The sequence below is a fragment of the Erpetoichthys calabaricus genome, chromosome 13 (assembly GCF_900747795.2).
Source record: "Erpetoichthys calabaricus chromosome 13, fErpCal1.3, whole genome shotgun sequence".
Lineage (NCBI taxonomy): Eukaryota > Metazoa > Chordata > Cladistia > Polypteriformes > Polypteridae > Erpetoichthys > Erpetoichthys calabaricus.
This window is the reverse complement of record NC_041406.2, coordinates 133,788,162-133,809,491: the sequence shown is the minus strand read 5'-3', so window position 1 is coordinate 133,809,491 and position 21,330 is coordinate 133,788,162. Positions and strand designations below refer to the sequence as shown.

The following is a 21,330-nucleotide window of genomic DNA, read 5'->3' as shown; positions in this document are numbered from 1 at the left end:
CTGTACAGTAGAAAAATGGATGAAAAGAAAAATTACTTATGGGATCTGAACTTGTATAAGGAGTGAGACTGAAACATGTACACTTTTTAGCTCCCATTCAATTTCATAATGCATACAAATTAAATTAGTGTTACAAGAAGGAAAACGTATAATGGAACCAAAATCCTTCACTGGAGAAAATGGAAAGGCTGAAGTGTTTACAATATTTAAATTAACCATTAATAATAAAATTGCATCATTTACAATAGCGACGTCACAACTTTATTTAGACAAACAATTAACAATCACCATTTTAAACAAAACATTTTTTAAGAAAACAGAGATAAGAATAAATTGAATTTCAAACTACATAAAACATCAGCATTGAATATTTGGATATCAGCTGCTATACCAATAATTAAGTTGTCATCAGTCTTCTTGAATTGTAGACTTTAGTGCCATTTTGAATAGAACTTCGTGCATGTTTTGTAAGAAGTGCTCCTGTTTGTTTCTCACTGCATAAATCCCTGCAAAGGGAAAAACACACACACACAAACATTAGGTGCATTCCCCCAACAAATATAAAACTATCATTTCACTTCTGATTTGCTTTTCTATCTTCACAATTTTCTAGTGACTTCTAGGAATTCCCACACACTAAACGAAGAGGCAGTAAGTAGATTTATGTTCAGTAATGTGTTCATGGCAATACCTAGAATTAATAATGCATTTCAGCAAGGCCCTTTTTCTTTACCTTCTTCTGTAGGTCAGGATTATCAGATGTTTAAACATACCAAATTACTCTTATTTTAATAAAATGAATATTACAATTTATTATTAGGTGGAAGGTTTACAAAATAAAATTATTGTTAATATTTTTTAATAATAGACAAAAATAAAACATAAAACACATACTGTACATAACATGCAGAAGAGTTTCTTTGGAGGTTTTTAATTTAGTGTTTTCTTTTTTGGAACTATTAAGTGACGTCACGATTAGATCACAATTTTTTGCATGAATGCACAGCCGTGCAAGAATGGACTTGAGCATTATGTTGCAAGTCAAGGCTTCCCACATTATGAGAAGGACCTAGAAGTCATAGTGTACAGAAGTAATAAAGAAAGGTAACAGGATGTCAGGTTATATAATCCAGTGTGCATAATATAAGTCAAGGAATTTTGTATTTAAGATATATATGAAGAAAGCATTGCTTTGACAAACAATACATGTTTATTATCACTGGTGTCACGGTTCCTCCTTTGTACTCTCCTTGGGCCCCAGATAGGTTAACACGCAAAAATATGTAGTCAAATAGAGCTGAACAGGTTTTTGTCATATCAGTTTCAATTAGTACCTAGTACTGAAATGTAAATCTGTTTTTTTATTAATATAAAAAGTTGCACAGTGCCTACCCAAATTCTGACTTGTCATCCCTACCCCATTAATAAAAAATGTCACAATGACCATGCAAAATACTATCACGATGATAAAATTTCTATCGTCCAACACTAGTTATCAGTACAATTTATCCATAATATTATGGTCAAGAGCAATATACTTGGTCCTTTATGAAGCTTAAGATGGGGGTTGGTGATTCAGAAGATTGCAGTAAGTTACTTTTTATTTTTCAAAACTGAAATGGTGCTCTTTTATGGATAATCAGTGCAACACTACATTATGTCATTTCAGTTATTGACATACATCGAACTTTTTCCCTTGTTTGAGACATATGCTGCGAGTTTGATTATTTAATTAGTTTTTCATAAGCATCTGAATGTTTATACTATTTCTTGTAGTAAAAGTTTACAAAATTGATATCTATTGGTTAATTTAATACTGAAATTATTATCCACTTATGCACAAGGTGGGACACAGCCATATTTTAAAGTTGTCAATTAAAAGCAATAATGGTATTGATTATATATACCCAAGTGTGTCTTCTTTTCAAAATAACTTATAAGTTCCCATGCTATATGCGCTCTTTTATTATTAAAACATGTGATTTGCACACATATACCATGAGGTGAACAGCACGTCACAACTGAATGGATTTGCTTTTAACAAAGATCACACCCAAGTCAAGCCGGATACATTGAAAGGCTCATCATCATTGTATACAGTAGCTGAGTTTCAGCCCATTCTGATGAAATACAGTTGTAATATAAATGACCAGTCATTGACATGTCACAGCTGTGCATAAAAGGTAGGAAATAAATGGTTTCTGTGACCCCTCATCTTTATGCATCATTACGCACAAAGCTTGAGTCAGAGTTGGAGAACAGTTTTGACTCTGTTGAGAACAATGCATTTGATAAAGGACTTGATGCTACGTTTGATTTGTAAGTACTGCTTTTAGTATAACTTTGAAGTGTTGCAGTGTGCAGCTTTATAGTTCAAGCATCAAAGGATCACTTACCGTACCCAAACAATGTCTTTTGTAAGTTTACTGAGCAGTGCTCTTTCAATTTCAACTTAGAGTATCTGTAACAAATGTCACTTTGCACTTGCTTTACTTCTCCCACCCATCCATATGGAAATGAGCATGATAACATGGGGAAGTAAAGCCAAAAAGCTGGAGTTAGAGTTTGAAGCAGGCACAATTACAAACAGGATAAAAAAATATTTCACAGTGTTGGCAACCCTCCACTGATGGGGGCAGGGGGGGCAAACATCCCATGAACAAGTCTCATATGCTCGCAACCCTGTGACAGCCACCTAAGACCCAAAAGTGACTGAGAACACTGTTTTAAAGTGTGTGTGGTGTGCGTATGTCACTAGATATTAGGAGCCCTGCCCAATGCTGTTCCCAGGGCTGCCAGCAAAGGCATTGTTTCCACCATTGTAACGCTGCACTGGTAGAAGCTGGTATGAAAACGTATGAATGCACTTAGTTTATTCCAGATATGAAATGTAATAAAAAAACAACAATAAAAAAAAAAAAAAACACAAAGTTTGTGGGAAAACTGCAACTTGTTAAATGCAACACAAAATCCCTATCTTTTGTACAAAACGAAAGGTTTCTCCGTGTTTAGTTTAAAAAAAAAAAAAAAAAGTTTCAAGGACTGTCTTGAAAAAGAATTATGAAAGTAAAGGTTTAAATGAGTGCATAATTATACATACTTAGTTACAATTGATTACTTGTTGTTTCAAAGTGATATATACAGGTTAGATCCTGTTATAGCGAATACCGAAGTAATGACATTTTCAGAATAATGAATACTTTTTGTTGACCCTAACAAATGCTCATACATCATGTAAATTAATTTTGTTTTAATGAAATGTAAATTTCAGTATAACGGATGTTTTTTTAACCAAAAATGGCCACCAAAGATAATAATGTGATGCAAAAAATACTTAATGCTGCTCCTACAATTTTTGTGCCAAGTCCCAGGAGCCCTGCAACAGACTGTTGCGAAATTTCTGGACTCGGGCAGTCTTGGTGAGAGTGTAGGTGCAACATCATACACATAGCTGAATATCTGAGTCAGTGCTCCACCAAGCATCAACATGGATAGTTGTGTCGTGTGCGGATACTGCACTGTTAGAGTTTCATAGCAGTTTTCAAAGTTTTCTTTGAGATGAACAAAAAAAGTAAGAAAACTGCATCAGTTAATGCTGAAAGAAAAATGAACAATCCTGGAAAAAACTGATTCCAGAATGAAGAAAAATGACATGGCGAAAGCATAAGGAATCATGCCTCATCTTCATCTAACATCTCGTTTTCATACATGTATTTCTATTGGGAAGAAGAAAAAAAAAGTTACATCTAATGTCTCATTTTCTAATAAAATATTTTTTGCAATTTAAGAAGCACTGTTTTTTTTTTTTTATATAAGTATTGTCAAGCTTGGGTCACAGATTTGCATGACAGCCAGGAAGGGGAGTCCAGGTTTCCATGGAAAATACAGGTACTTTATTACTGTATAGAGAAGGCAGGTACAGTAATCCCTCCTCCATCGCGGGGGTTGCGTTCCAGAGCCACCCGCGAAATAAGAAAATCTGCGAAGTAGAAACCATATGTTTATATGGTTATTTTTATATTGTCATGCTTGGGTCACAGATTTGCGCAGAAACACAGGAGGTTGTAGAGAGACATGAACGTTATTCAAACACTGCAGACAAACATTTGTCTCTTTTTCAAAAGTTTAAACTGTGCTCCATGACAAGACAGAGATGACAGTTCCGTCTCACAATTAAAAGAATGCAAACATATTTTCCTCTTCAAAGGAGTGCGCGTCAGGAGCAGAGTCCGTCAGAAAGACAGAGGAAAGCAAACAAATCAATAGGGCTGTTTGGCTTTTAAGTATGCAAAGCACCGTGGCACAAAGCTGTTGAAGGCGGCAGCTCACACCCCCCTCCGTCAGGAGCAGACAAGAGAGAGAGAGAGAGAGAGAGAGAGAGAGAGAGAGACAGTGTTTGTTTTTCAAGCACAAATCAATACGTGCCCTTCGAGCTTTTAAGTATGCGAAGCACTGTGCAGCATGTCGTTTCAGGAAGCAGCTGCACAAAAGATAATAACGTGAAGATAATCTTTCAGCATTTTTAGACGAGCGTCCGTATCGTCTAGGTGTGCGAACAGCCCCCCTGCTCACACCCCCTACGTCAGAATCAGAGAAAGCGCAAGAGAGAGAAAGAGAAAAGTAAGCTGGGTAGCTTCTCAGCCATCTGCCAATAGCGTCCCTTGTATGAAATCAACTGGGCAAACCAACTGAGGAAGCATGTACCAGAAATTAAAAGACCCATTGTCTGCAGAAACCCGCGAAGCAGCGAAAAATCCGCGATATATATTTAAATATGCTTACGTATAAAATCCGCGATGGAGTGAAGCCGCGAAAGGCGAATCGCGATATAGCGAGGGATTACTGTACAGTCTCAAGCCTTCATTCAAAATAGGAGCTGTTAGAAGCCGCAACACGGGCAAGCGTCCTACTTCAGCTTCCATCTTCAGATTAGAAGAACACAAGCAGCTCAGAATCACTGCTGGAGAACAGAGAGCAGATGAGTGTGAGAAGTGTGCCCAGTGTTATATGTTCTAAACATTGTGCAACACGCTCATTACGCGGCAAGCCTGATCGTGCAGAGCACAACCAATTACTTTGCCCTGGTTTACTGTTTACCAGACACAGCAGTACAGCTACACAGCTGTCCTTGCACTGCTGCTGTTAGAGACAGCAAATTGCTGGCAAACCCTGTCACAATAGTATAGATATTTTCCCCACTTTTGTTACAACGAAATTCACATTATAACAAAATATTTTATGGTCCAAGGAGTCTTGTTTCAATGGGATTCGGATTGTGTGTATTTTCCATCCATCCATTTTCCAGCCCGCTGAATCCGAACACAGGGTCACGGGGGTCTGTTGGAGCCAATCCCAGCCAACACAGGGCACAAGGCAGGAACCAATCCCAGGCAGGGTGCCAACTCACCGCAGGACATACACAAACACACCCACACACCAAGCACATACTAGGGCCAATTTAGAATTGCCAATCCACCTAACCTGCATGTCTTTGGACTGTGGGAGGAAACCGGAGCGCCCGGAGGAAACCCACGCAGACACGGGGAGAACATGCAAACTCCACGCAGGGAGGACCCAGGAAGCATCTCCCAACTGCAAGGAGGCAGCAGCCGTACCCACTGCGCCACCGTGCCGCCCTGTGTGTATTTTTTTCCCCTAAAAAAATAAAAAAAGATACATAACAACTGTAACACTTAAGAGAGACTGTTTATGTGCAAGAGACTGAAAGTTTCCAAAAAGGGTAACATGTTGTGCCAAACAGTACAACTCTGCAATTTTTTGGGGTATGCAATATAAAACTGGCACAATGGCAGATAACAGATTTGGGCACAAAAGTAAATTGAATCCAAGATAGTGCATCATAAAATGTATTGGTTACGTAATGTATAAATTCAGTTTTTTTTTTGGACAGAAATCCTTTAAGCACCAATTTTATTTCGTGTTTTACTTAGCTGATATTGATGGTAAACAAAGGTTTTTAATCATATACTGTAAATACTTTTTCAGTCATCTGCAGCTCCTTTATTACATAAGTAGAATAACAGCAGTTTATTTTTGGGTATGTAACTTAGGTGCTATAATGCCAAAAATCCCTTTGGACATAAAGCGTCAAAAGTCTCAAGATATTTCACAGTAAATGCTGTGATTAGGAACTAAGATGTATTAGTGGAATACTACTGAAAAATTGTTGAAAAGACAATGATCTTGTTTACAGTACAAATACTAGCTTAACTGACAGACTGGCAAATCTCACTCTTTTCACCTCAGACTACAAATATACCAGGTCATGTAACTTGCAGAAATTCACAGATGATTCTGCACTTATACGCTCATATTGATAAAGGGGATGAGACAGAACATAGGAGTCAGGAGGAAAAGTTTGTCTCCTGGTGTAAAGAGAATTATCTGCATCTTAACATCAGTAAAACCCAGGAACTGGTTATTGACTTTCGCCACACCAAACAGCCTCTATGTATGGTCACTATTCAAGGAGAAGATGTAGAGATGGTCCACATTTGGACTGGTCTCAGAACACAGAGGAACTATATAGGAAAGGACAGGGGAGGTGGTTTTCCATTAGGAGACTATGTTCCTTTAATGAGGGAAGTGACGTCTTTATCATTTTCTATAACACTGTGATGGCCAGTGTGATTTTCTATGCAGTGGTGTGCTGGGCTGGTAACATCACTGCAAGAGAGGCCCACCAAATCAAAAAGCTAATTAAAAGGGCAAGCTCAGTTACAGGACACACTCTGGATCCCCTGGAGGTCATAGCGAAGGAGAGAATTAAAACAAAATGAAGTGCCATTGTGAACAATGCTGCACATCCTTTCCCTGACACACTAATACTGAGTACCTTCAGCCAACAAATCATTCAGCAGAAGTGTGTCAAGAAACGCTAATGGCGCTACCTTATACCAACAGCAATATGTCTGCATAATGCCTCACTGTAACTATGACATTCAAGTTGGAACTTTTCATTCTTCTGAATTTTCTTTCTTTATAGTCATTCCAGTGTGTGTTAAGACCAAAAAGTATGTGTATATTTATTTATTTACTTACCTATCTATTTATGTATTTATTTAAAGAGCGTCTGTAAAAAGCAAAATGTTCCCCTAGGGACAACTAAAGTTTAATCTAGACTTGTACACTTCTTTTCAGAATTTTGCACGTTCGATGGCTGAAGCTTTTCACTTTGCCACAGGCAAAAAACAAAAAACAAAAACAACAACAACAAATTAAGAAAATTAGGTTGCAGTATCTGAGAGACAAGCCACATTTCCAAGAAGTATTACGATTCAAACAGACTGAAATCAAATACTGTACTTTGTTGAAGAAAGACTACAGTTGCGTTCAAAAGGATCTTTGCTGCTAGTATCATGAGTTCAAGAAACTGAATAAGAAAAAATCAGAAACTGGAACAAATATTTCCAGAAATGGTTACCTTTACTAAACAACAGGATAATTTCAAGGAGTTATTTATACTTTTGAATATTTGTGGCACATTCCAGGCCTCAAGAGCATACTTTGAAGGAGAATTTTGTCTAATGAACAATACAAAAAGCAAAATCTAAAAACCTTTAAGATGCCGAGAATTTAAAAAAAATGATGAGAAATAAACTCTTTAAACTCTGGACACACTGTTAATGTTGACAGGAGTGTATAACTTATGGAAGACGGAAACTTTACCTGATTGACAGCAAAGTAATACTAAGGGAGCATTAATCATAGCTTTTCACTGAAACAATTTTATAGAGAGAAAATACATTTAATAAATGTTGTGTTTTACAGTTGTGAAATTGCATGCAAAACATATTTTTGGAGCAACTTTGCAAAACTGTATCAGAAGAGGAGAAAGGAATTCCAGTTAAATATGATTTAAAATGAGTTCATTAAATGATTCACCACCGTGTTTTTTGAGAAAACTATTTTAACTATTATTCAACTATGTATTATTGTACATTAATGTACCGTTCTATATTTTAGAATTTTATCAGTTCAGACAAAACCTAATATTAGATTAAAAGGACCACATGTGAACAAAATAGAAAATTTGAATGACTGTCTTTTAGTGAATGTTAAGCAGCATCCAATATGTCATGTATTTGGTTCTGGGACACAAGGTCTTGCCCAAGAATGGCCTTTAGCTCTGCCATTTTAAAGATGTAAGTTTATTTTCCTTTATCCATTCTGTTATAGATCTTCTGACGTTTTTAAGATCATTGCTTTGCTTCATGAACCATATCTGCTTCAAAAATATCAGAATATCCCATAATCATATTGAAGAACCCCTTGACAGAGAACAGAATATCAGATTCTTTCAGTATTAGTAAACAAGCAGCAAATAACGGCTAAATAATGGCATAACTATTTATAAACAAAGTTGACTGTTGGTGTCACTATCTTACTGTTGTGAAAACGATAAAAAAAGGTACACATAAATTGTAAAAGAAAGAAAAAAGACAAGGACATACAAAAATGCTAACTCTGGTCTGGCAACAGGCATGGTATTAAAAATTAAGTCAAATAAACCAACAACTAGTCAACATGTTGTGGATTAAATAGAAAAAAATAACTAATGGCTAAAGTTTACCTTAACAAATGTAACACACCAAGCAAGCAACTACTGGATGAATTATCTGAAAATATCTCTTTTGTACAAAATGCAGTGGAAAAAATCCTCAAGACCACCAACTGGTTAAACAAGGAGCTTGCTCCTTAAAATACAGAGATTTGTAGGAAAGGAATGACCCTGTCCCAAAGTAAAAAGAAAGCAGCTGAACTCGGTGGAAGAAACAAATGCTTCACTCTTTGTTTAGATAAGAGAAGGATGGAATGTAATTTTGAAAATGTTACAAGAGCTATTTTTTATAATTATACCCACAGCTATAACCCTGTGGCAAAACAATATTATTACATTTTGAACCCATAAATTACAAAGCAGGTCATGCCTCTGTTAAATGTGAGTTTGTTTACAAGCCTACAGGGTGCGTCTTGGGAAAGACAGTTAAATAACCTGATCAATAAAGGCTGATAAAAATCAAAGCCTGACCAAACATGTACATCAAACAGATACAGAATGCAACCAAGCTTGCTTTACAAATTACCTGCCTCAAGATTGAGATTTTTAATTTTTTCCATAACCCATTTACTGTTTTTTAAGGTTGCCCACTTTAATTAAGCTTTAAACTTTAATTTTAAACTGTACCACGTACCAATGTTGTCAGAAGGAAACTGCTTTGAAGATTTGTAAGGGAATTACTTAAACCACAAGCATTTCTACAAGCAGAGTATATACAGTATAACTTTAAATTACTGTTCTATTCTCATCACTGCCTTATGTACCAAATGCAGTATATTAAAGAAGTTCCATAAAATTGTGGTTTAAAAAAAAACTTTACTAATAAGAGCCTACTATTTTTGTGAGAAGCTTGACTTAAATTTCAACCATTCTCTTTTAATGTCATGCAGTGATTTACAACATAAATGCATTGACAAATCTTTTGTCTACTCAGCTGTGTTAGCAATATGTATACTACAAGATCAAATTACTGTATGTATGAGGCAGAAAGAAACAATCTCTTACCAGCTGGTTAACCACGGAGTGGTGATGTAACCGTAACTCCTCCCTTAATGCTTTGCTCTGTGAACTAAATACTGTAAACTAAGTAGAAACCCAGTGGTTTAACACTTGCTCAGAATATTGCATCAATGCAAAAGATCTTTTAAGCTGGAGATATTAGTAAGAACTGCATCCTAACAAGACAACACAACTTTTAAACACATGAAAGGTGCTTGGTTCTGGTGCTTTTAGCGATTTTTACATTGATTACATGTTTGCAGTTTTTTTTATTTTTTTGTTCTGAGTCATGTATAATGTGGCAGATGACCGGGGACCTTGCCCCACTGGGACACCTGGAGAAGGGAAGGGCCAGGAGAGCGGCAATATCTCCCCCTGGACACAAGAGGGCAGCCCCCAGGACCATTCCGGAACCCTGGATCGAGCACTTCCGCCACACTCGGAAGTGCTGCCGGAGGAGAATCCAGGCACACTCGGAGTACTTCTGAGTGCCCATGCAGCACTTCCGCCACACCAGGAAGTGCTGCAGAAGATCGTCAGGGAACACATGGAGCACATCCGGATGAACTATAAAAGGGGCCGCCTCACTCCATTCGGGGAGCTGGAGTCGGGAGGCAGAGGACAGAGCTTGTGGGAGAGGAGTGGAGGCGAAAAGGAAAGAAAGGACTGTGAGCATTATTGTTGTTTGTTTGGGCACTGTATGTTGTGCTTTAGGACTATGAAAAATAAACGTGTGTGCTTTTGGACTTGTGTGTGTCTTGGGTCTGTCTGTGTCAAGGATGATCGTTCATAATAACTAGACATTAACAGATTTCTTTTACCACCTGTTCACTTGTCTAATCTTCCCCTAATACCTAGAGGCAATCACAATATCCAGGTGGGATATCAAATTAGTCAACAAATAAGGTTTAATATATTTTTGAATAAAGAAAAAAACAGTTGTACATATTCGAACATATGATTTTGAGCATTACCACTGGGACAAATTTGTCTTTTAACAGAAGATCTGTAAATAAAATATACAGTGGCATGCAAAAATATTGAATCCCCTTTCATGTCATCATAATTTTCTGCATGACAAAAAATCTGTACACATATTTATTCATTGAGCATTTTTATTGTGAACTATTATACTGTAAACATACATTTCCAAAGTCAAAATAAACCATTTTATGCTGACATTTAACTGAAGAAAAAAAAATTAAAAAGTTAGTGTTTGCATAAGTATTTAAGCCCTGGATTAAGCCCTTGTTGTTTTTGAGGCATTATGCTTAGGGTCATTGTCATGTTGAAAAATTAATCTTCTCCCAAGCTGTAGGCTCATAGCAGACGGAAAAATGTTCTCCTGTAATATTGTGAGTTATTTTTGTCCATCCATTGTTCCTTAAACTGTGATAAGATTCCCAGTCCTAGCACATAAAAAGCATCCACATAGCATGATGCTGCCACCACAATATACAACTGTGGGTGTGCTGTTTCTTGAGGCATGGGCAGTGTTAAGTTTAAACGCCACCCATACCTCTTTGAAGTCTGTTATATTTTGTCCTCATCTGACCATAAAACCTTCTCCCACATGTTAACTGGGCCTTTCTCATCCTTTGTAGCAAATCTGTCATCCTTTTATGTAAGCCTTCTTTCTTACTACTCCCTCTTAGAGGCCTGTTTTATGAAGAGCTCTTGAAATTGTGGACCCTTTCACCTTCACTTCAATATCAGCCAAAGAGCAGTGCAGACTTCTTTGAGTGACGGTTGGATTCTTAGTAGCCGCTCTCACCAATCGATATCTTCCTCTGATGTTTAGTTTTGAGGAATGACCTATTTTACTAAGAATCTGGATATGGTAATGAACCTTTAACTCTCTTATGATGGATCCAACAGTGCTTAATGGGACATTTGAACTCTTTGATATTTTTTGCAGCCATTTCCTGCCTTGTGTTTTACGATGACTTTGTTTCTCTCGTCAGCAGAATGTTCCTTTCTATTTATTTATGATTTGATTGTCCAACAAAAAAGATTATGGCCCTTGTAAAGAGAGCTCATTATATCCAGAGACATACAGTACAGTAATCCCTCCTCGATCGCGGGGGTTGCATTCCAGAACCCCCCGTGAAAGGTGAAAATCCGTTAAGTAGAAACCATATGTTTATATGGTTATTTTTATATTGTCATGCTTGGGTCACAGATTTGCACAGAAACACAGGAGGTTGTAGAGAGACAGGAACTTTATTCAAACACTACAAACAAACATTTGTCTCTTTTTCAAAAGTTTAAACTGTGCTCCATGACAAGACAGAGATGACAGTTCCGTCTCACAATTAAAAGAATGCAAACATATCTTCCTCTTCAAAGAAGTGCGCGTCAGGAGCAGAGAATGCCAGAGAGAGAGAGAGAAAAAAGCAAACAATCAAAAATCAATAGGGCTGTTTGGCTTTTAAGTATGCGAAGCACCGCCGGACAAAGCAGCTGCAAGGAAGGGAGCAATGTGAAGGTAGTCTTTCAGCATTTTTTAGAGGAGCGTCCGTATCCTCTAGGCCAGTGTGCGAACAGCCCCTCTGCTCACACCCCCTCCGTCAGCAGCAGAGAATGTCAGAGAGAGTAAGAGAGACAGAGAAAAACAATCAAAAATCAATACGTGCCGTTCGAGCTTTTAAGTATGCGAAGCACCGTGCGGGAAGCATGTCGCTTGACAAAGCAGCTGCACAGAAAGGGGGCAATGTGAAGATAATCTTTCAGCATTTTTAGACGAGCGTCCGTATCGTCTAGGGGTGCAAACAGCCCCCCTGCTCACACCCCCTCCGTCAGAAGCAGAGAATGTCAGAGCAAGAGAGAGAGAAAAGCAAACAATCAAAAATCAATACATGCTCTTTGATCTTTTAAGTATGCGAAGCACCGTGCGGGAAGCATATCGCTTGACAAAGCAGCCACATGTAAGCCCAGCAAGGAAGAGAGCAATGTCAACATAATCTTTCAGCGTTTTTTGAGGAGCGGCCGTATCCTCTAGGGGTGCGAACAGCCCCCGTGCTCACAATATATTTGAGGAGTTTTATTTAATAGGTAATACGCACTCTGGTTGGGTAGTTTCTCAGCCATCTGCCAATAGCGTCCCTTGTATGAAATCAACTGGGCAAACCAACTGAGGAAGCATGTACCAGAAATTAAAAGACCCATTGTCTGCAGAAATCCGTGAACCAGCAAAAAATCCGCGATATATATTTAAATATGCTTACATATAAAATCCGCGATAGAGTGAAGCCGCAGCACCCAAACCATAGAAAATCTTACTGGGAATCAGAGCGCTGTAGAAACTGTGAAGGATGCCTGTAGCTGCTGAAATATATAAGGTGTCATCAGGCACGGGTAAGACGCGTGTCAAAAGAATTCTCAGAGTCCAAGAGTTTGTTTTAAAGGTATTTAGTGAAAGGTAAAAGCAAATAGTCCACACAAGAATAAAAGAAAAAATAGTTACACACATAGAATAAAAGGCAAAAAAAGGGAAAAATGTATCTTCTTTAAACTTTAGCTTTTCTTAAAGACTTTAGTTATTTCTATTCTTAAAGGTTCTTAATTTCTTCTTCTGTACGCCTTGGCGTATGGTGCGGTACTTAAGTAAATAAGTTTTCTTTACTTGTTATTTCTCACATTCAAAGAGCCCGTAGGCCATCGAGCACTGTTACGTGCGGTCACGTTTCTTCTTCTCTACTTAAAGGTTCTTAGCTTCTTCTTCTATACGCTTTACGTATGGCACAACACATAAATTAAGTGCTGTTAAGTCCATATTTGCTTCAAACTCAAAAGGCTCGTAAGCCGGTTGGCACAAGGGCAAGTGCCCAGGCACGGTGACGTGCGATCACGGTTAAAAACCGTATGCCTCTACACCTTATACAAGGCAAGGCTATCACTAGCTGACTGACTAATAATGTTTACTCCAAGCTATTAGAAATGGCAAGAACATACCAAAACGATTCTATTCACGGGGGTTATAGGAACCTTCCATAGTTTATGCATTGTCATCTAATAAACATTCATGAATCTTATAGAACAAGGAAAATGGCTCTTACAATGCCACTACCCACAATAAAGGAAATACAGTCATTGATGTGGAGCCCCAAGTATTTGTAAGAGTGCTACAATTTTGCTCTTAAACTGCTTTTAAAATTAATTTTACAAAAGTTTTTAATTATGATCTTGTAGAAGGAAATTTTTTTATATTTGCATAGAAATAGCAAATTAACATAAAGAGCCATAAAAAGTCATTAAAAGCTTCTAAAACATTAGATTAAGCATAAATTAGAACGTTAAAAAAATAAGATAGGTCAAGTAAATAGTTAACTAAAAAATCAGTCATTTCTGCATTATTTTTTAAGCTTACAGCAGAACTGCTAGTGTGGGAAAGAACAGAAAAAGAAAAGAAGATTGAGAACACCTGTGTCCAAGGACAGGAAGCTAAAAGAATGATACCTCAGAGAAAGGATAGCTCTGAAAGGCATGTACGAGGCCAGCTGAAATATTGAATCAGCAAAGATGGCAAAAAGGCATTGCTGCCAAGGTCAGGTGATGTAATGCAAGGAAAATGACAAAACATGTTCTATATATATTTAGAAAATTAGTAATACTAGCATTTAACCTAAGTACTGGTTTGGTATACATTGTATGATATTTATCTGTTTAGATGCAACATGGTGGCTCAGTGGTAGAAGCGCTATCTTGAAACAAGACCACCAGGGCTGGCACTCTGAGTACTCCCTGCATGAAGTTTTCATGTTCTGTCCATGCTTACATGGGTTTCCTGTGAGTGCTTCAGTTTTATCCAACAGGCTAAAGACATGCAGCTTATGTGAGTTGGTCCTAGTGAGATAAAGAGAGAGTGTGTGTGCGCGACCTGCAATGAACTGACATTATCTGTCCAGTCATTGTTCCTGTCTTGTGCCCGATGACTGCTGGAACAGGCTCCAGCAGCCCCGCAACCCTGGATAGATGGGTTAGGAAGATGGATGGATTTATCCATTTATGTAGCAGTATTTTGTTTCATGTTTATGTTGCATGTAAATTTTCAAATTATATTTTTAATTATGTATAGGGCATTGAACGTATGCCTAATAAGAATAAATTGAAATTACAAGATACTCTCATTGCCCCACCAAACTTCAGAAAAACAGACACATACAAAAACTATAAAAACAGATAAATCAATTTAATTTTTAAAATATTTATTCTGGTTAAATGTTTAAAATAAATTATTAAAGGTTTTTCTTTAGTTCAACTTTTTTTAAAATAATTTTCTCAACATATTTTCCACAACCTTGCATCCTACTTAAACTTACTAATTCAACCCAAACTTACACAAAATTCCCCTTTAACTTACTGTATATATGGTACAATATCTGCTTCCGACCATTTTTCTCTGATTCCAAAGAGACAATTAAATCTTTCTTGAGTATCTTCTGGTAAATCTTCAACTTTGAGCAAAGAAATAGCTTCTGGTTTGGACGTATGATCAATAAGTGCCAGACCCTGGTATGAAAAGTAACACAAATAAAATGTCTAAATATTCTGAAATACAGTATAAATATTTTAATATTAAATGTGAATTATACACAAAACACACAAATATATAAGGAAAGAAACATGATGTAAAAGTAGCCTGAACACTATAACACACTGTTGTTTAGATCAGTATTTCTTAAACATTTTGGGATAGCAGAGCCCTGTTCAAAAAGGATTACTGTGCAGAAACCATATGCAGTTGTATTGGTTGGGGGGAGGGGGAGGGGGAAATGCAAAATAATCAGTTATGTGAAAAATATTTTAGTCAAAAAACTTAATAAATATATGCATATACAGTATATACTTATGAAAAAAGATGTAATGAACAGTTTCATATTTCTGGTATGCCAAACGAAAGTGAGGATGTACTGCCACTGAATGACACCAATCAGCTGAATGTAAGATAACCTTATTATACACTCATCCGCCACTTTATTAGGTACACCTGTTCAACTGCTTGTTAATACAGATACAGTGTATATACAGGCAGACACCAAGGGTTCAAAAACACACGTTTATTGCACATATTCTTCTATTTACAAGTACACACAACCCAGTGCCCTAGCACTTCACACCCTCAGTCCAGGCCTCTCAATAATGCCTCTCTCTCCAACTGCTTCCACTCCTCTCCTCCGAGCTCTGTCCTCTTCCACCCGACTCCAGCTGATGAATGGAGGGAGGCGGCCTCTTTTATGTTCACCCAGACGTGCTCCAGGTGCCTCCAGATGAGCTTCCTGCGGCACTTCCTGGTGTGGCAGAAGTGCTGACATCCAAGGCTTTTCAGGGATCCGGGCGCCCCCTGGCAGTGACCACGGGCCCCTATAGGGTTGAGCTTCCATGCTCTGTTCCCGTGGTCCCCATACCAACCAGGGTGGCCGCCCTCTCGTGGTCCGCAGGAGGTGTTGTCCCTCTTCCAAATGTAATATTCGATCATTTTCCTCAATAAATAAATGACCAAGTATAATATTTTTGTCTCATTTGTTTAACTGGTTTCTCTTTATCTACTTTTAGGACTTGAGTGAAAATCTGATGATGTTTTAGGTTATATTTATGCAGAAATATAGAAAATTCTAAAGGGTTCAGAAACTTTCAAGCACAACTGTATATATTATATATATATATATATATATATATATATATATATATATATATTGCATAGTTTACTGTCAAATAATGCAAAGAGTACGCGACACATGTTTCACCCTAATTCTGGGCTCATCAGGCGTACACAGTCACTGTACCCCCTCTCGGGGATCGAACCTTGGACGTCAGCGTCAGAGGCGAAGCCTCTTTACGTTGCGCCATGGCGTGTGGTTAGTTTATTTGACAGCATGTAGATCAGGGTAATTACATTCATGACATCTTCGATCCCCAAGAGGGGGTGCAGTGAGTATGTATGGCTGATGAGCCCAGAATTAGGGCGAAACACATGTCGCGTATGCTTTGCATTATTTGACAGTAAACTGTGCAGCATTCTATGATCTCCTACTCGCAACTGAAAAGGGCACCATGGCGGATGTTTGCCGACTTGCAGACCAACCACAAGCGTTACCTGGTAGGTAATCACCCATACAATCAGATTGTGATTCAGACTACGAATGTCATGAATATTATATATTATATTATTATATTTTATATATATATATATATATATAATATATATATATATATATAAACGCAAACTTTTACAAGTAGCAAAAATTTACACTGGGTGTTACAGACTCAGATCATATGTATTATGTTATTATATAACAGTAATAATAATAGCAGCTCACTACTCAAAACGGTAAATGTGGAGAAGACTCGGGATCGAAGCCTCAACCTCTTGATTACGAGACAGCAATTCTCACCTCTGCAGCAGCTAAGTGGACATGTCTACTTTGTGTCAATTGATATTTGGGCTAGGGTTTTCACTCGTTGACAACAACAACAACAACAACTGGTTAAATTCTTGAATAAAAGCGCACTTGTTTTGTTATATCATTTTGTGAAAATGTTTGATATTTGGACTTCAGTCTTCACATATTATACACTTTACATCAGCATTTTGTCATTATTAGTATAACATGAAAAAAGTTTAGTTAGTTTAGTTCAACATTTCTTGCCTTGCATTTCCTGCCATTCTGCATTTACACAGATCGCTGTAGACACGGAACACACATGAAAGGCATGTATTCCAAATAAGGATATATTATTTACCCTATACCAGGGGTGGGCAAATTCATTCCTGGAGGGCCGCAGTGGCTGCGGGTTTTTGTTCCAACCCAGTTGCTTAATTAGAAAACAATCCTTGCCAATAATTACATTTCATGGCTTGTTAGTGCTTTAACTCTGCTATGTCAAGTCATTCTCATATCCTAGATTTTTTTTTCCATTCTAAGGATATCATCCAAATACTTTGAAGTGTAAAACGGATGGGTAATTCTCAATCCTTTACTTTTTTCTCTTCTCTTTCCTTCCAAGTATTTAATTAAACCAAATAGTGCACGATAAATACACACAGGTGTAAAGGGTAACAAGCAAAATGGATAACTGCTGGTTTCTTTTGTCATTTGCATCTTATTGTTAATAAGGAGCAATTAAAAACCAAGAATGCAGCTGTTTAAGACTTAAATAAGCAATAAGGGTTCATAATCTTAACAAGGGAGATAACTAAAATGAAGCAGAAGTGTTTCTAGAGCAATAAGTGCTTCTTATTAAGCAATTGGGTTGGAACAAAAACCTGCAGCCACTGCGGCCCTCCAGGAATGAATTTGCCCACCCCTGCCCTATACAATTCCAGACACCACACTCCCAGATAAAGATACTTCAGCTGCGTCGGTGGGAGATGGGATAGCAGGCTGGTTGTGTTGATTGACAAATTTGCAAAACAAAGACCCTGAACAGGAGGTGTAAGGGAATTTAAGGTGGCGCGGGGTTACAAATATTTTCGTAGGCTTCAGGGTTCCAGGGATGCTAGCATTTTTTTTTGCTTGCAAATTGCTTATTTTTGTGTATAATGCAATTTTTAACCTTAAGATATGTATATCTTAACTGATAAACCTAATTTATTGTATGTTCAAGTTTTGATTACCAAGGAGATTTCACACTCTGACCACAAGCCATTAATAAAAATCTAGAGACTGACCTGACAGTCCTAGACCCAAGTAGAAATGATGATATGTACTATTTAAAAAAACAGAAGTAAATTAAAACACTGGGGTATCAAAATGTTATTATGTTAATGCCACAGGAGTTTTCCCCAAACTGCAATTGATGGGTGATTCATAAGCAACTTGTTTTTTTTTTTTTTCTTCTAAAAACTACTCTTTTTCATAAATCATGGGAATCTATTTGTGAATTTGAGCAAACTGATTCAATGGAGATCAATGTGACTGCTAAAGCATACTGCTAAAGTGTGGAACCTCGGTTCACGAACATCTCTGAACACGTACAAATCAGGTTACGACCAAAAAAGATCGCCAAACTTTTGCATCTGTTCACGACCACACACTCGCTATACAAACAAGCCAGTTTCCCTTTCGGTTCGTGCACGCAGATGATTTCCTCATGTGTTCAGTCTCTCCCTGTGCAGCGAGCGAGACAGAGAGACGCACACGCGTGAGAGAGACAGAGACACAGACACGCACACACACACGAGAGAGAGAGAGAGAGAGAGAGAGAGAGAGAGAGATGGCCACATAAAGGCCGAGAAGGCAGTTAAAGAATGCACCAGGCTTGTTTTTAAAGAGACTGTTTTAACCTTGTTGTATTTAATGACTTTTTTCTATTGGATTTTAACCTCCACTTCACTTCTGTTTACAGCGATTGGTTCGTAGGGTGCATTGTTGCAATGTTACTTTTCTTGGTTGTTTATTAAATTACAGATTTTTCAAATGTTCATTTTTTTCCCCTGTGCTTAAAACTCATTAAAAAAAAGTGTTTTTAGCGAGCGGTTCGTAGCACTATAGCACAAACTCTTGCAATCTTAGTTTTCTCTGTTGTTTAAGGTTTTCTCAGTGTTATTCAATGTTTTTACATTCAGTTTACTATTACGCTGTGCATTCTATGGTATAATTGACTATATTTGTGCTTAAAAATCTTTAAAAAAATATATTTACATACAGTTCGTACGGTCTGAAACGGATTAATTGTATTTGTAAGAGCCATTTTCCTTGTTCTATAAGATTCATGAATATTTCTTAGATGACAATGCATAAATAACGGGAAGTTCCTATAATCCCCGTAAATAGATTCGCAGTGGTATATTCTTACCATTTCTAACAGCTTGGAGTAAACATTATTATTCAGTCAGCTAGTGATAGCCTTGCCTTGTATAAGGTGTAGAGGCATACGGTTTTTAACCATGATTGCACGTAACAGTGCTCGATGGCCTACGGGCTCTTTGAATGTGAGAAATAACAAGTAAAGAAAACTTGTTTACTTAAGTACCGCACCGTACGCCAAGGCGTACAGAAGAAGAAATTAAGAACCTTTAAGTATAGAAATAACTAAAGTCTTTCAAGAAAAGCTAAGTTTAAAGAAGATGCTTTTTTCCTTTTTTTTGCATTTTATTCTACGTGTGTAACTATTTTTTTCTTTTATTCTTGTGTGGACTATTTGCTCTTACCTTTCACTAAATACCTTTAAAACGAACTCTTGGACTCTGAGAATTCTTTTGACACGCGTCTTACCCGTGCCTGATGACACCTTATATATTTCAGCAGCTACACTAAAGTTAAAAACCAGCCTAAAGTTTCAAAACTGCCTAAAATTGAAATCGACCTAAGAAAGAAAACATGAAATTTCCTTGGATTACAAAAGAAAGCAAGTTTGTGTGTTCAAAGCTTGAGATTGGACTATGACGACTTAAAAGGGGTTTAAGCACAGTTCCTTGTGGAATAGCAATGGCATCCGAATCCGGGAGCCAGAAGAAATTCCGAACCCCCAACGAAAGTATCAGTGGCTTCAGCAAAAGCCGTGACGATTGTGACTCTATAACAGAGGACCATCTCCATGACGACAGAAAGCCGCTCGACTCAGCAACAATTAAACTACAGGGTGGGCCATTTATATGGATACACCTTAATAAAATGGGAATGGTTGGTGATATTAACTTCCTGTTTGTGGCACATTAGCATATGTGAGGGGGAAAACTTTTCAAGATGGGTGGAGACCATGGTGGCCATTTTGAAGTCGGCCATTTTGGATCCAACTTTTGTTTTTTCAATAGGAAGAGGGTCATGTGACACATCAAACTTATTGGGAATTTCACAAGAAAAACAATGGTGTGCTTGGTTTTAACGTAACTTTATTCTTTCATGAGTTATTTACAAGTTTCTGACCACTTATAAAATGTGTTCAATGTGCTGCCCATTGTGTTGGATTGTCAATGCAACCCTCTTCTCCCACTCTTCACACACTGATAGCAACACCGCAGGAGAAATGCTAGAACAGGCTTCCAGTATCCGTAGTTTCAGGTGCTGCACATCTCGTATCTTCACAGCATAGACAATTGCCTTCAGATGACCCCAAAGATAAAAGTCTAAGGGGATCAGATCGGGAGACCTTGGGGGCCATTCAACTGGCCCAAGACGACCAATCCACTTTCCAGGAAACTGTTCATCTAGGAATGCTCAGACCTGACACCCATAATGCACACCATTGTTTTTCTTGTGAAATTCCCAATAAGTTTGATGTGTCACATGACCCTCTTCCTATTGAAAAAACACTAACCCACATTGGATAGATCCCTCCAAGACTGTTGGAACAAAAAAATTGATGGTATGGTGTGGTATATGGGGTACAAAGATAGTGGGGCCATTCTTCATCAATGGAAACCTCAAGGCCACTGGATATGCGAAATTGCTACATGATGATGTGTTTCCCTCTTTATGCACTGAAGCTGGCACGTTCCCTGAGTTTTTCCAGCAAGATGGTGCACCACCACATTATGGGTGTCAGGTCCGAGCATTCCTAGATGAACAGTTTCCTGGAAAGTGGATTGGTCGTCGTGGGCCAGTTGAATGGCCCCCAAGGTCTCCCGATCTGACCCCCTTAGACTTTTATCTTTGGGGTCATCTGAAGGCAATTGTCTATGCTGTGAAGATACGAGATGTGCAGCACCTGAAACTACGGATACTGGAAGCCTGTTCTAGCATTTCTCCTGCGGTGTTGCTATCAGTGTGTGAAGAGTGGGAGAAGAGGGTTGCATTGACAATCCAACA

The 21,330-nt window shown here is 37.9% G+C and overlaps 2 protein-coding genes across 3 annotated transcripts in view; both read right to left on the bottom strand.

Annotated features, from left to right (window-relative positions):
* Positions 1-238: 238 nt before the first annotated feature.
* dscc1 (DNA replication and sister chromatid cohesion 1) overlaps positions 239-21,330 on the bottom strand; it is a 156,095-nt gene continuing 135,003 nt past the window's right edge. The window contains exons 8-9 of the mRNA XM_028817661.2: positions 14,943-15,091; positions 239-506 (exon numbers count right to left, since the gene is read on the bottom strand). Coding sequence (XP_028673494.1) covers positions 398-506; positions 14,943-15,091 — 258 coding nt within the window. The 3' untranslated portion in view covers positions 239-397. The remainder of the gene's footprint in view (positions 507-14,942; positions 15,092-21,330) is intronic.
* The window catches only part of LOC127529990 (uncharacterized), a 798,609-nt gene continuing 797,676 nt past the window's right edge, over positions 20,398-21,330 (bottom strand). The window contains exon 2 of one of the 2 annotated variants that reach the window (XM_051935514.1): positions 20,398-20,525. The gene's annotated coding sequence lies outside the window, so the exon portion shown is untranslated. Of the gene's footprint in view, positions 20,746-21,330 lie in introns of both variants that reach the window. The other variant, XM_051935515.1, reaches the window with a different exon arrangement.